At 44.5% G+C, this 15,293-nt stretch overlaps 1 protein-coding gene across 3 annotated transcripts in view; it reads right to left on the reverse strand.

Annotated features, from left to right (window-relative positions):
- ARHGAP10 (Rho GTPase activating protein 10) overlaps positions 1–15,293 on the reverse strand; it is a 241,326-nt gene that overhangs the window by 155,980 nt on the left and 70,053 nt on the right. For all 3 annotated transcript variants that reach the window (XM_054562719.1, XM_054562717.1, XM_054562721.1), the window contains exon 4: positions 3,792–3,863. In XM_054562719.1, the coding sequence (XP_054418694.1) occupies positions 3,792–3,863 (72 nt within the window). The remainder of the gene's footprint in view (positions 1–3,791; positions 3,864–15,293) is intronic.

Raw genomic sequence — 15,293 nt, forward strand, 5'->3', positions numbered from 1 at the left:
AAGCTCAGCAGCGCCCCCATGATCTCTGTGTGCTGCTGCGGGATTGAAGCCACAGTGTCATGACTCAATCGTTTGAAAATCTGAGAGAGCAATTCCCAATTCTCCCACCGTAACTCTTATCACATTCTGGTACTTCTCAGAGTTTTCACACAATCTACAAGGCTCCTGTGCTGCCTGGTACCTGTATTCATTTCCTGCCGCTAGGTCGACTATCGACAGTGTGGTACAGACACTTAGAAGTAAGTAACAAATTCTGAGGGGAGGTGGCACAGCTTCAGAGGAGGTAAGAGCTGAGCTAGAACTGAGCTGAGCTAGAATTGAGCTGAAGAAAACTGACCAGCAACCCAGTGGGGCACAGCACAGACCCCCCTGTGCCCCACGATGGAAAATGGGGCTTTTTAAACAGAGGTGGGAAGCTGGCAAGCACAGAAGAAAATTCAGCCGAAGCTACAGAACAGAGGAAGGAGCCCACACCAGAGAGACGGCTGTAGGAGGACATGGCTGTCTGGAAGCGCACGGTAGAAAAAAATACCACGGGACTTTTTAAAAATCCAATTTACAAAACCACCCAGCCGTTTGGATGACGGTAAAATCACAAGTCAAACATGTAATTGTGATTCTGGAACCCAGAGAAACGAGTAACCAGAACTGAAAGAGCTTCCATATCAAGGGGAAAGGTAGGGCGGTATCAGACAAGAAAAAAGAGAAGAGAGAAGATAAACACTTGATGCTTACACCCAAAAAAAATCCTGCTGTGGTCAACTTTTAAAGACTTTTTTTAAAAAAGTCCCCACATGAAAAATGCTTTACGCTCTTTCAAATATCTTTAACCTGGGAGAGTCAAGTTTTTTTAAGTATCCTGGGTAGCAGATAAACCAGTGGAACAAGACCATGTGCTTGTCAAAATATGACTGAATGTTTAGGAAGCACAGATGTAGAAAATAATCAAATGTCCAGATCACAAACCCTTCCCTGGTTCTTCTAGAATTATCAGTGGAATTGGTTACTTATTAGGTACCTTATACAGTAAGACAGAGTAGAAGCTAGCAGAAAATAAAGAAATAAAGCACAGTTTTTTTCTCATAAAGATTTAACAATCTAATAAAGAAGACAGATGTTTATATATTGCGGAAAAATCACCTTTCTCTACTGTGTCTTATAATATACAAAACTGCCAGTAAAAATAAAAGGCTTCTCACTACGACCCACAACCCAGGCCTCCTTGAATGTAACAACAGTAGGTATTACAGTCAACACAGGTATGTACAGAGCAAGAATGAATAGTTCATAAACCTGAAGCTGGAACAATAAAGAAATTTTTAAAAAAGGGGGACTTTGGGATAGAATCTGGCCTATAGCCAGCTCCAGGATCAACTAAAACTCTTAAAATAATTTCTCCTTTTCTTAGGGCCCTTTATTTCGCCAGTTGCTTTACACCATATACTCTGAACAGGGACACTATCAGAAGCTGGGAACGCTTGACAGAGAGGAACCAACAGAAAATCCAAGGTCAGAAATCTAGGAAAGCCCAGTGGGGGTGGGGAGTAGCAAATAAAAAAGAAAATATACTTATTCCTGAAGTCACATTCAGCTTTCATCTGCAGAACACCATCCCTGCCCACCACCACCATCGTCCCATTACAAGAAAAAAATTTTAAATGGATATTGTTTACACACTCAACACCTCCAGATGCAATGTTCAAAGAGAAAGGAACCAAGATACTCAAGATTTAAAGCAGCTGAAAAAGACGAGATAAAACAGATCATAAAACCACCAAGTAGAGCAGTCAGAGCCTGAAGTCCGTCACTGTACAGGTAAGAAACTGAAGCCCTTTACTTGTCTGGGTCCCAGATAAGTAAACCCAGACCTCCCACATCCTGCTACAAGCCAGCAGACACAGTGCAGCCTCATGAAGCCCAGTAGGCAATCCCAGGAAGGGAACTTAGGGGGGTACCCTCCCCTCAAAACACAGCCTAAAACCTGTAAAATACTATGCCAAGAAGAAGAGTCTAGACAGCACACACAGCAACTAAAAACATGGAAACCTTTGGGCTCATCTGTGTAGCAACAGCCATTTGAGGCCACAATGTTAATTTGTACAAACAGATTTTAACAGTATTTTTAGGAAGATAAAGAAAAACACCTCCCATTCCCAAGGCATATGTAGGGGACAGAGGGATAACAAATATGAAAACTCTCTTCCCCATCTAAAACTGCTGTTATTCTCTTCTCCTTGGGCCAAGCCAAACATGGTTAACACACACGCAGAATGACACTTTTTCTCCCATGAGTACACACACAAAATTCAGGATAGGTTGGTGCAACTTATTTCTCTGGGATAGTTTCAAAGCTCAATTCTAAAGAAAATGTTAGTAGCTGCTAAATCTATGCCTGGCTCCCCGCGGCAGCAGCACCGCAGTACCCCAGACACCCTGGCTCGCTCCCGTGGCCTCGAGAGCAGCGTGCGGGGTTCGCTCGTCTCGGCCTCCCTGGCACCTGTAACTACATTGGCACATAAGAGAAGCTCAATAAATGTTTGTTAGATTGAAGGAAATTACATCCCAATAACCTAATAGCGTCTTCCTGTTACTGTCAATATTTAGCTAGAGAAGGGGCGCAAGGCGACTTGGACACTGAGCTTAATGAACTGGGGAGCATGAGCCTGCTCGCTGAGCCAGGGCGCTACAGCTTCACGGCCCCGGCGGGGAACACCCCTCCCTTCCACCCGCTCTCCTGTGCCGGCCAGTGCAGGGCCCAGCGGGAGCTGCTTGACCAAAGAGGTCTGTCAGCCTAACTGGGGGGTGTAAGCCTATCAAAAGCCCATGAAAACTTGGGAAGTTGATTTTTTTGAAAAAGCTTCTGCTCTGCCCCAAGCTTAAGCCCAATATAAGCCCAAGAGAACAAGGAAATTCTCTCTCTCACCCACTTCCCCCACCAATGACCCGCATTCTCCTGGGGCACTTGCCCATTCTCCCCTTGGCCATGCGGCCCTAGCAGCCACCGGCCGATGGCCACGCAGTCTCCACACACAGGCTCCGGGAGGGAGCCCGAACACCAAAGCACAGCCATGGGCTGCAGCTGGGGACACTCGCCACGCTAGCCGGATGCTGGACTGGACTGAACTGACTTGAATACGGAGCAGAAACTCCGGGCACTGGCTTTTGCTTTGGCCTTGCTGAGGACAAGACTGGACCTTTTCCATGGTGACACAGACAGCGATGGGATGTTGGGAAATTAGGAGGGGGACCCCCTTCATTTTGCATCATTAATAAAGTTAACCATGGAACCCCGTCGTCCCGCGAGGGCCTCAGGGCATTCTTTTCCTCATGACACCACGAGAACTCCACTTCCACTGGTGGCTCTCGGAGTTCCCTTCAGCATCGTGGGGCAGCAGCTCTCCTGATCTTCCACAGCGCCCTCCGACCCTGCGACGACGCTCCCCTCCTCCCCAAAACTGAGCCGCGTGGAAACACCTGCACGCCCTACAGAGGGAATGCTTCTCCTCAGGGTAAATGTGTTGTTTGGTTAAAGATATTTTTAAAACTCTACATGGAAGAGTGTAGCCCAAGAAGATTACCAGGGGTTTTACTGTCCTGTCCAGGTGTTTTTGTTTTGCTTTCAATTTCATATCACCCCCCCCTCAGGGGAAAATGCACATTCAAAACATAAAACAACAGATGGTTTATTCCAACGTCTCCTTCAGCGCTGCCAAATGTGAACAAAGTGCAAAATGAAGCAGCAGAGGCATCGACATTTTCTGTTTACAAGTGTACTCAAATTGGACACAAACCTTTACAGCTCCCAGTTGCTCTTTTCTGAATTTTTCCAATGGTTTAATCAGGGTTTCAGTTACACTTAATGCCTAGAGAACGAGAGCAATAACAAAAGAACATCAGATTAGGTTTCCAGAAAGGAAAACATTAGTATTTCATAGTATTGCATTTCCCTCTTCCACCCCACCCAGAAATAAAATGAACAACAGATTTAACTGCTTTATCTCTCCCTGCCAATGCAGCCATTGAATCACTCCTAAATTTATTAACACACCAGATCTCCATAAATATTTCCAGGGGAGAGGAGGTGCGGCGATGTGCCAGTGAGATGTGCCACGCGGCCTCATGTGGCTCTTTCTCTGGGTGGAAAAAGCAAGAGTATTGTCTTTAAACAACAAGGGGTCTATCACGTCCATTAACAGAACACTTCTGTTGGAGGGGGTTTTTTCCCTTCCCCCTCCTCAGAAACTTAAAACTCAATTACATGCTGTTATTAGTTATGGGATTATATTATGTCAAGGGCTAGGTTTGTGGCTACAAGTTTAAATACGCTCAGTCCACCCTTCACTGCTGAGAATTGCTCGTGCGGATTTAAGGTGCATCAGCAAAGCCCGGGTGGCTGCGGCTCAGGAGTCAGAGCAAACACCGGGCGGGCGGGCCGGCGACCAGCGGAGCAGTGCAGGCTGGCGGGATGGGGCCACACACAGGCTCCAACCGCAGCTGCACTCATTCTCACTCTGGCTGGCCTGGGCTTTTCACTTTAAGACAGAATCAACACAAATGACGCTGAAATGCAAACAAAAAGAAATATTCACCTAAGGAGGATGACTCTAACTCCAATATGCTGGGGGACAGTGCCTTTCTCAGACTCTTTCCAGGAGACCAGAAGGATCCAGAAAAGAAAAGGAACCCTCAAAACACTTTGCAACAATTACCACCACTATTAAAAAAAAAAAAAAAAAAGTGCCCCTAGAAAGTCAGGCTAAACATGACAGGGAAAAAAATGAGTTTGACCAAGAAAAGATTTCTTAATGTAAAGGTCCCTCCCAGAGAGACCATTCACGCTGTGTGATGGGGAAGCCTCAAACAAAGTGATGCTGCCCAGAGCTGGACTCTCTTCCCCAGGCCAGCAGCCAGGCTCCACTCACTCCTACCCTGATGATTTGCTACTCAGCTGTCAAAGAGCTGGGGCAACGGAGACCTAAAAGGAAGAGTTAAGAGCAACAGCCAGCCCAGGGGATGGGATCACCTTCAAAATACGTTAACATTATCCTCCCTACTTGTAGACCATGTGACCCACAACAAAGGCCAACCAGAGTCTTTTATACGAAAGCACAAAGCAGAGAAAAACCAACTACCCAAACAGTATGGAGTGTCCCAAGTTCCACCCGGGAAAGTTCCACCGGAGAGGTCCTGCCATACATTTCAAAAAAGATCCAAGTGACATACAACGTCTCAAATTAACTTAAGGCGCACTCCAATGAGAACCGGTGCCCCGTCCCCGGCGCCACACCTGGATCCAGCCTACTGCTGTTCCTGAATAAGCCTGCACCTCACACATCTTCCAGAGAGGCCGCCCCAGCAGGGAAGCAGTCAGCCCAGCAGTGCGCGCTGCACGAGGGGAAGCTGGCCCTGGACCCCCGGCGGTCCTACCCATCTGCACGCCTGCAGGACTCTATCACCGGGAGAAGCAGACGCACCACCTGTGTCAATGTTGCCTTATCACATGTGATGGCAAAGCACAGAACCCAGCAGAATTCACAGCTCAAAGAACAAGAGCATTACACAACAGTCTGGGGGATTAAAATGTCCCCACTAGTCAAGGCTGAAATCCCTTTTCATGAGACATTCGGATGTAAGAAACTAAATGCTTCAGATGAAAAGGACAGGTAAGGTGGGACCCTTACCCATCTCACAGCTGGAGCTAGACCTGAGAAATCGGTGGCCAATGAGGCTGGTCAGCAGAGAATCAGACTCCTCGGTGGGGAGGAATGACTGCCACCACCTCAAATGTCCGTCACATTTGAGATCAAAGGCCAAGCCTTGAGGTAAATGCCAAAGGGAATGGGGCTTAGGGCCAGAAACCCGCATTCAGTAAAGAGTCAACAAAGACAAAATTATATCCAATGATATCTTTAATAATGAATTTTTAAAGACTCAGCCCAGGTAAAACCATGAATAAATTGGTATACATACTAATCATGCCTTTCTAATCACTCAGTACAAACAAGAACAGACTGAGTCTACAACGACAGAAGGATTTATGTGTGTTTCCCAAGGCTGGGAGTATTTTAAGCCTGGATTCCAAGTCTTCTTGACCCCAGAGGAATGCATTATCTGAGAGCAAAGGAGAGTTTCCACTATTTTCTCCCATGACCCTCCAGATACTTCCCATTTCATTAGACTAAAGGGAAAACTCTACTCTCTGATCCCAAAGTCAAGAAAAGCAGAAAAGTAACCACTCAACAAACACATATTCCTTATTTTCCTTGAAAGAGAACCTTGAAAAGGGTGCCAAGGAACTATCATCACAACACATCTCCAAATGTAAGGAATACTTTCCCCAACGCCATCTCTCAGAAAAAGAGGGACCTGCTCTATATAAGAACTCTTAAAGCGTTTCCTTAAGAAGTACACTTTTCATTGTTTTGATGGAAAGAACTATGAGGAATATTAACCTGAAATGGTCCAATCACATGTAGTTTCAAATGCTTAGAAATCACAAAGAGTTCTGGGTCAGAAAAACAAGGGAAATGTAAGAAATGCAGGAAGACTGAGTGGTCATTATGGAGATTACATCGAATTATTAGTGTTCCGTGATTTTGTAAAAATCACTTTAAAAGGTAAGTGGTTACCTTAAGAAAATCGAAGAAACACACCTCAGGGATAAATTATTTTGAAAACATTGTCCAAATTTTCTGCAAATAAATATCTGTGGCTTAAGATTAAATTTCCAATGAAAGCATCAGAAAGAGGCTTAAAAGATGCTGCTGTATCACAAAGAACTCAGGCACCTACAGCCGGGAGCCACCGTGCAAAGCTGGGCTGAGAAGTTCAGAATGTCTGTGATCAACATGATGTCTAAGGTATCAAGAGCTGGAGTGGCTTTTTCATGAAATAAGTAGGGAAAAATATTCCTAAATTATACATTGATGATTTAACTTTAAAATGTGGACACATACATACTCAACTAAATAATGAAAGTAGAAATGTGATTATCTAGCAGACATACATAAGCAAACCTAAAAGCTATCCCAAAATTATTCTGTCTAATCTTGTCATGGGAAAATGGCATTGTCAAGTCTTCAGGCCTGAATATTACAGGTGGTGGCTATCTGTCCTTTTAGGCCACCAGACACCTGAAGGCCCCTCCTACATTTGAGGAATTCTTCTTCCTGATGAGGCAGAGCCCACCTTCCACTACAAGAGGTGAAAAATAACAGACATGCTGCAGTGAGGAACTGGCATCTGGCCAGAGTTCCACCCATCCGATGCTCCCACCTGAGACTTTGATTTGGAAGCTGGTGCTTCAAAGAACCAGTGACCCAAGACTCCGGTGGGTAGCAGCCACTATGCCAGTTTCCAGAAACGGCCGTGACACCAACAGCCACCAGGGGCTGCGGTGCTATGGGCACAGGCTGTACTATTTATGCCCAGTGGCCAAGTGGTGCTGGTCTCCCCCAAGCCCAGCTCTGTGGTGTGACCCAGGGCAGCGTCCTTGGTTCCCAAAACCTTATAAACACAGCAATCTGCCTACTATTCTTTAATAAATTCCCTTCCTGTACAAAACAACTAGAATTGGCAACTGAGAATCCGGGCTCATGCAGGATTGATATTTTAACATTTTTCAGAACCTTAAATAATCTTGTCAAAATGCTTTCAGTACTATCCTTCTTTACACTACTAAACAAAATGTTTTTCCTGACTAAACAGACTCATTTTTAACTAATTACCTTATTCTCCATTCTCGCTTGTCCTTTGCTACCTCTTTCTCCACCCAGCCAGTACTGTGCCTTCCCCCACCAGTCAGGGCTCAAGTTTTAATAGAAAAATTAAAATAATAAAGCCCTCCCACCTTTTTTAGTAACTGAAATAAGAAGAGAAAGAATAGAGAATCAAAGATTCTGATATTGACAAAAAGTTAAAAAGCTTCACGACTAGTTTTGCTAACAGAGCCCTGCCTCAATGACAAATAGGATGCCACCATTTTCTCAGTTGGGCTCAGTCCTAACTAGTTTTGTTTTTAGACAAAAAAAAAAAAAAGAAAAGAAAAAGAAAACATTCTCTTGTTACCTTAATAGTCTCAACCTACTCTCTACCTACTTAATGGGATGTTACAGAAGTGATTTTAACTTTCAAATAAATAAATCCTTGTGTGGTATTTTCTTTTTAAGTACAGCTCAAATTAATCTAAACCTCCTGTTAGGAAAAAAAAAATAATGTAAAAATTAAATTAAATTTTTGGTAATAGCTCACATACTCCAGCAAGGAAGTAATGAGAATCATAATGAACCCATACATAAAGCTCTAATTGGGACATGGGTGTAGAGGTGCTGTAAATTAATTCCACAAAGTTGAAACTCGAAAACTAGAAGCCAATTAATATTTTGTCTGAATTCACTAGTTCAGTTACCACGTTGATTTCCTTCAGAAAGTCCCAGAATAGAAAGTCTCCAGTAAGAGTTTCATCAACTTTCAATCCTAAACTCTGAATAGCTTAAAACCTAACAAAGCAAGAGGGTGGGAGCTAAAGGTCTGACCACTTCTGCTCTCTGACTGCATTCTCAGAATCCATGACCATGACCCGGCTCTTGGCCAGGGCGGGGCGGGGTGGCAGGGGGAACGTTAAATAGGTCTATCACAGAAGTTTAAGAGTCCCTTAATGTCTACCTTCCATGAACAAATATCTTTGAGTTTGTATGAAGAAAAAAACTTGCATCAACTTTGAAGAACCTTAATTGAAAAAATAAAGTAGTAATTATACCTAAGTTATTTACATCAAATAGACTCCACCCATAAAGGTATTTTTCATTATGCTTAGGAAAAAAAATGAAAATCTTCCAAAAATTAAAAAAAAACTACTGGATATATTAAGAATGAGTTAACCTAATAAGGATGTGCAGAGATTCATCCTTGATCTTCTTTCTGTCTGTGCAGGAGAGAAAATACGGAACTCACTTCTATTTTTAAAACAAAACAAATACTTGGGCAGAACATTATGAGAAGGAATAAAACTCCCTAGAAGTAAATGAAAGATGAGCCTGTCAAGACAGCTGTAAAAGTATCATGAGAGAATCTGCAATTTTGTTTTCAGCTTTAAGTAAGAGAACGTTTTAGTTTGTGAAATGAATGGCATAATTCAGTGGCATAGCAGGAAAGGGAACCTCCTGAGTAACAAAGCAATACACTGTTGAATCAAGACAATAGGAGAGAAAGGATGTTCGGATAAAACACCTATGCCTCTGGCCAATGGCAGCGAGAGATCTCCAGCCTGTCTGTGGTGCCGGGGCTACTGGAGTGGCCGAGAGAAGAGGAAGGGCCTGAGACAGCCAGGCTCTTGGTAACTCATTTGCCACTGGCTCAGCCAGCAGCTGAGCGCCTCCTGCCGCACGAGGGCCTCGTCCCTCCCTGCAGCCTCAGGTGCTACCACTGCCCGGCTTAGGCCAGGCACTGAAAAGTCTTTGCTTTATTAACTGAGTGGGAATCGCCTGTAAGTTTAGATAACGTAAAAAAGAGAGCTTCTGTGCAAACGCAACATTTCCCGCTGATGGTGATAAACAGTATCCATAAACACCTATGCTGAGTCTCCCGTAGCCACGATGGCTGACTCAAAACAGTCTGTCGCTGTGTTAATCCAGGTCCTCTAAGAGGCAGACAAGAAGACAGGATTAAACATACAAGAAATTTATTAGGGGAAACCTCTGTGAGAGAAAGGGGGAGGGAGCCAGGGAAGGCTGGAAGGGCTGACAGACAGTGATGCAGGTCTGAGCTGGGGGAAGGAGATGGGAGGGGGAGGAACAACAAATCTCTCTCTCCCCCCACTCCCTCCCTCCCTCCAAAAATAAAAATCAATAAATAAACAATACTGGCGATGCAGGGTTTCTTTAAAGAGTGCTTCACTGAGGTGTGCAGGATTTTCTTCCACGATGATGACGCCCACTCTCCAGATACTGACATTAGCGCTCCGTGACCTAACCAGAAGGTCTCACTGGCAGGTCTTTGGACATCCACCAGGATTCCTATTTCCTCTATAACTTGTCCTTAAATAGTTTGGTGAGTGAAATATTGAGAGACTACAGTCGTCCAAACAGGCCAGGAGAAATACAACCAAATTCACGTTTCTTCATGACTGCTGCCCAGTGGATGGAGAACAGTTATTAGGAGACACACCATTTTGCCCGCCTTTAAAGGTGGGGGAAGGGCATCTTAGAAGGAGCTAAAGGCAAGGAATAATGTCTTTGAGATACCAACAGATAGAAGGATGGGGGTTTAGTCTCCATCACCAGCTTAGGTCATGATGTATCAAATCATTCCTGCTCACTCAGTTCCAGCAGTCAAATGTACATTATCCTACGTTCTCTCTCAGCTCTTTGTTTTGGGGGCCAAGGCTGCTGCACCCCTGAGTACTTCAAGACTGGATCTGAAGAATGACTCCAGGTGCCCTGGCTCCATCCACAGAATTTTTCTCCTAAAACTGTACGTTCAGCTGAACTAATTCCCACTAATGGGACCACGGCTCTGAATTAGACAATCCAGGCTGGTTTCCTGCTGGTGTCCCTTTTTATGTGGGGGGTGGGGCAGGGGAAGAAGTGTTTGCTCTTTGACGTGAGTGTTATCTGGTTTATCAGAAGAGCTGGCTGATTCCTCAGAAGCAGAGGACACACCCAAGAATATTAAATATAGGGAACATAAGTTTCAGTAGGGAAGCAGAATGTGAGGGTGACAAGGCTGCGAGGCCACAGATGACAATGAGTCACCAATAGAGAGAACACTGAGTCAGAGGCACAGTCCCTCACAAGAGGGGCTCCGGGCAGGAGGCCAGGCCTCCTCACTCACTTTCAAATTTCAATTTGCATTAGTCTGACAGTAATCTCCATGGGATTCTGGGCCAATAAAAATTCAACTCCAAAAGGTACATTCTCAAAAAATTTTTTTAAAAAGAAGAAACAGGTTTCACAATGACATCCACATCTGACTGAATTAGAATGGGTTTGTGAGGAAAAAAGAAAACGGATTTATATGAAAAAACAATGCTGTCAAATTATAAAGGCCAGTTCCAAGGAGAAAGAGACTTCATTAAGTTAGGTCCCTGACAACTTTTAAACTAAACTGAGAAATGTTTTCATAAATAAATTCAAGATGGATTTTCCCCATCTGAATATTCCTGCCAACAGAACTTTGCACAAAAATGTGACACGTTATAAAAGAACTGATTAAAACAGGCCTGATGGACCATATGAAATATTACAATTAAAGTAAGATGACACTAAAATACCATCTTTCCAAGGGCACAGAATGCCCCAGGCACCTAACACACGCTACGGGAACTCACCAGCAATGCTAAACATAATTAACACTAAAATTCCTCACAGCAGAAACCTGTGCCATTAAAATAAAGAAGCTATAGTCCCACGTTCTTTGGAAATCATAGGTAAAAGCTTCGGTTTTTAAAGACTTTTACTCTTGTGGTAAAACATGAAGGCGTTAAAAGGCAATCCATAGTGCGGCCCACTTCAGGCAGCTTTGGCTCCAAGGCGAGGAGTGCCAGGCAGTTCCTTGGCGCCCTGGGCAGTGGTTCTGATCTGAGCGCGATTTCAGCATGCTGGACAGTACCCCGGGGGTTTATTTAAACCCCAGAATAAACCCCACCCCAGATGAACCCCACCCCAGAGCGTGACTCAGTAGGTCTGGGGTGGTGCCTGAGAGTGTGCACTCCTCGCGAGTCCCAGGTGACAGTGATGCTGCTGGGCCGGGGGCCGAGCTCTGAGGACGCTGCCGTAGGGGGAAAGTTTACCATGAAAATTTCTACTACAAGGGAGAAATGACTTAGTTCATTTTAACCAACGCCTGTTATTCTAATAATATCATGAAACACTCTTGAAAGTTTAAAAAAAAAAGATAGAAAAGAAAAAAACGGAGCAAAGATCAGTGTCAAAAAACCCCAAAAGATGTAGAAACCACTTAACTATTGACTGTACGATATTTGACACAATGTAAAAAATGACAAGAAAACAGTGAAGCAAATCAGATCAGGGTTGTGAAAGCACCTGTGCCTTGCCTGGAACCGTGTAAACTATGAACAGAAGCCTTTGGATCTCGGAAGCTTAGGGCCTTCCTTATCAGGGCATAAGCTAAGGGCAAATCACCCAGCAAGCGCTCCCTGGCCCAGCACTTTCACAACATGAAAACTGAGGGTCTCAGCCACCTGCAGAGTCTGTGCGTGCACAGGGCCATCTTGCTCACGGGGGAAAGGGATGCAGCTGGTGGACAAGACATCTCCTCCTCACGTCTGCTGGCCAGCCCCGAGGGCCCCAGCCCCCTCTGGATGCAAGGGGGGCGCCTTTCGCACACCATCTGGCAAGCCAGCCCGCCTCTCTCCTGCCACCCCCGCGTCCCTGAGGCTCACCTCAGCCTCTTGCGCCTTGCACGGCTGCCCGGATGTTCCAAACCCCCGGGACTGAGCTGTCCTGTCTCAGAGGACAAAACTCACTCAGACGTGCAGGAAGTAAATACAGTGGGGAGCCCTTTTAAAAAGAACATCATAAACACTACAGGGCTATTTTAGAGGTCCCTAAATTCCTGGCCAGCAGCCCACCTCCAAGAAGTACGCCCTGTCCTGCCATGGCAGAGAGAACATCTCCGGAATGCCGGTGGCCACACCACGCAGGGCGCCCCTCCGAGAACACGCCCAGGGCACGGCATGGCCACGCTGGCAATTCGCTGTCCCCGGCTCCCCAACCCAAGCGCCATGCTCACTTTCACAGTCAAGGGCAGCAATATTTTCAGCACAAACTACTCAAAAACACTGTCCCTGAACAAGACACTATTGGCCTTTGAAAGGACAGGCCACACCATTCAGAGAAACTGAACTTCTGTGGATGGAGGCAAACACTCTGACTGGCGAGACCGGCCTTCTTTCCACTTCCCTCCCCAACAACTCATTTAATAGCTGCAGATCTGGACCCCAGCGGGAGCACAGGCAAACACATCCCTCCCTCTTTTCCAAAATCCATTTGTTTTCCTCAAGGAAGAAAGGAGTGCCGCACTTCCATCTCCCCTTATCCGGCTGACTCTGGTTCACCTGTGAACTCCGCTCAGGCGTGGCGTCGGCAAAATGCCTGCCCTGTTATCCCACGGCAGGCTGCAGTGTCATGCTTCGGGCAATCGCGCACAATGGACGCCCAACCACGGGAGGGTAGGAACCGCGCATTTCTCTAGCATGTGGCAGAGCACGTGGCAAGGGGTAGGCACTCACTGTTGGAATGAATGGGTGGGGGGGTGTGTATGTATACACATATTCTGTTCAGTACACAGATTAGGCATGTCAAGATATATATACCCAGTGGAGCAAAATCAACAAGGAAGAATTTGTTCCTGGATCACTGAGCTTCCAGATGACTTTATCCCTTAAAACCCAAAATCCTCTTTTAACATTTTATTTAGGAAACAGACTGCTTTTTAAAAATATTTGGCATTGGTCTTTGCCTTCTAAAACACATATTTTTTTAACATTTTGATGACTCAGTCTTACTTATGAATATACAATTATTATACTGCACCATCATTTAATTGAGGACTTCAGAAAATACTAATTGCTTTTAGAGATTAAGTGACCACTAAGCCTTTCCTAAATTCTGGGAACCCACTTTAGAATATTTGTACCTTGATTTACATCTGTCTTTTTGTATTATTTTTTTTTAAATGTGGTTTTCAACATGCTGCTGGTTTATAATATTTAATGTAAAATGAGAGTTTTTCGCCCTGGCTGGTGCGGCTCAGTGGATTGAGCACCAGCCTGCAAACCAAAGGGTCACTGGATCGATTCCCAGTCAGGGCACACGCCCAAGTTGCAGGCCAGGTGCCCAGCTAGGGGCACGAGAGAGGCAACCACACATTGATGTTTCTCTCCCTCTCTTTCTCCCTCCCTTCCCCTCTGTCTAAAAAAAATAAATAAAATTTTAAAAAGAAAAAGGAAATATTTTCTCTTCTCATTTATTTATTTAAAAAAAAAAAAAAGTTTTTCTCAGAATGCACTGGCATCCAACTACTTAAAGATTATCCTTATAGCATGGTCACAGTGTTGGGGACGCATGAGCCTGTGAAACCATACAAAGCCTCCTAGGCATCTCGGCCCCCTGAGCTCCTGCTCGAACACCATTTCTTCTGTCAGTCCTTCCTGGAGCACGGCTGCTCCCCAACCCCACGTGGCCACACTCTCCACCCCTGTTACTGCACCTAATCTAATGTGTTGTAATTCTCTCTTTACCACACATTCTCCAGAACCACAGTAGACGCTTCTTGAAAGAGGCATCTTTTCTTATTCAAACGTTTAAGGCTGGTGTCTAATAAAGCATCGAAGGTGTTTTTCATAAGTATGCAAAGCTATTTAAAGGCACAAAGGTAGCCAAAATAATTCTATACAATTTACACGCTTTAAAAAAAAGTGACCGCTGGCTATCAAGATTAGACAGAAACACACAAATAACATCAATGTGAGTTAAATGACAAACTTTTTAACTTTTATTAACTTCATTATTATAACTGATAATGTAGAAAGCAAGTCTCTTAAAGGTCCTTTAAAGCTAATAGAAAAACACCTTCTTGCCAAGGGCGGAGGAGAGGAGTGGAAGGGGAAGAGGAAGAACCTATAGATTAAAAAAGACTTAGAAACTTATCGATCCGATGTGTTGTGTTTGGATCCAGATTCAAACAAACCAACTGTTACTGGAGGAGGGAGTAGGAATGACAAAATGTGAATGAACATCAGAAAAATCTGAATATGATCTGATTCTTTGTAATATGGAGGGATCGTTCTTTGTTTTAAGTGTGACAAGGATACTGTGATACAAAAGAGTTATCTTTTAGAGCTACAAACTAAGGTATTTATGGATGATACTGGGCTCCCTGTCAGAATAATGGGCGGGGGCGGGGGGGGAGTAGCAAAGGGCACAGGAAAAACAAGATTGGTTGCACGGCAACAGTTATTGAAGCTGGGCGATGAATGTGTATGCTTTAACTATATTTTTTCTCTACTTCTGTACATGCTCAAAATTTTCCAAACAAAAAATGTTAGCTAAAAAAAAAAAAAAAAAAAAAGGCAGCGTGAGAGTCCTGTTAATTCTACAGTTGGTCACAGCTGGGCCCTCTGCATTCTGGCTTCACACAGTTTCCTCCTATCCAGCAGGTATTGCTGTGCCCACAAAAGGGCTGTAACAGACAGTCCCATTCCTCTCTGAAGTCCATGGCCTTATTCAGACAACATCAAATTCTTCTACGCTGCCCTGAAAACTGGCCTCCAA

Source organism: Pteronotus mesoamericanus, unplaced genomic scaffold (genome assembly GCF_021234165.1).
Source record: "Pteronotus mesoamericanus isolate MK-2021 breed Mesoamerican mustached bat unplaced genomic scaffold, CSHL_Meso_final contig_163, whole genome shotgun sequence".
Taxonomy (NCBI): domain Eukaryota; kingdom Metazoa; phylum Chordata; class Mammalia; order Chiroptera; family Mormoopidae; genus Pteronotus; species Pteronotus mesoamericanus.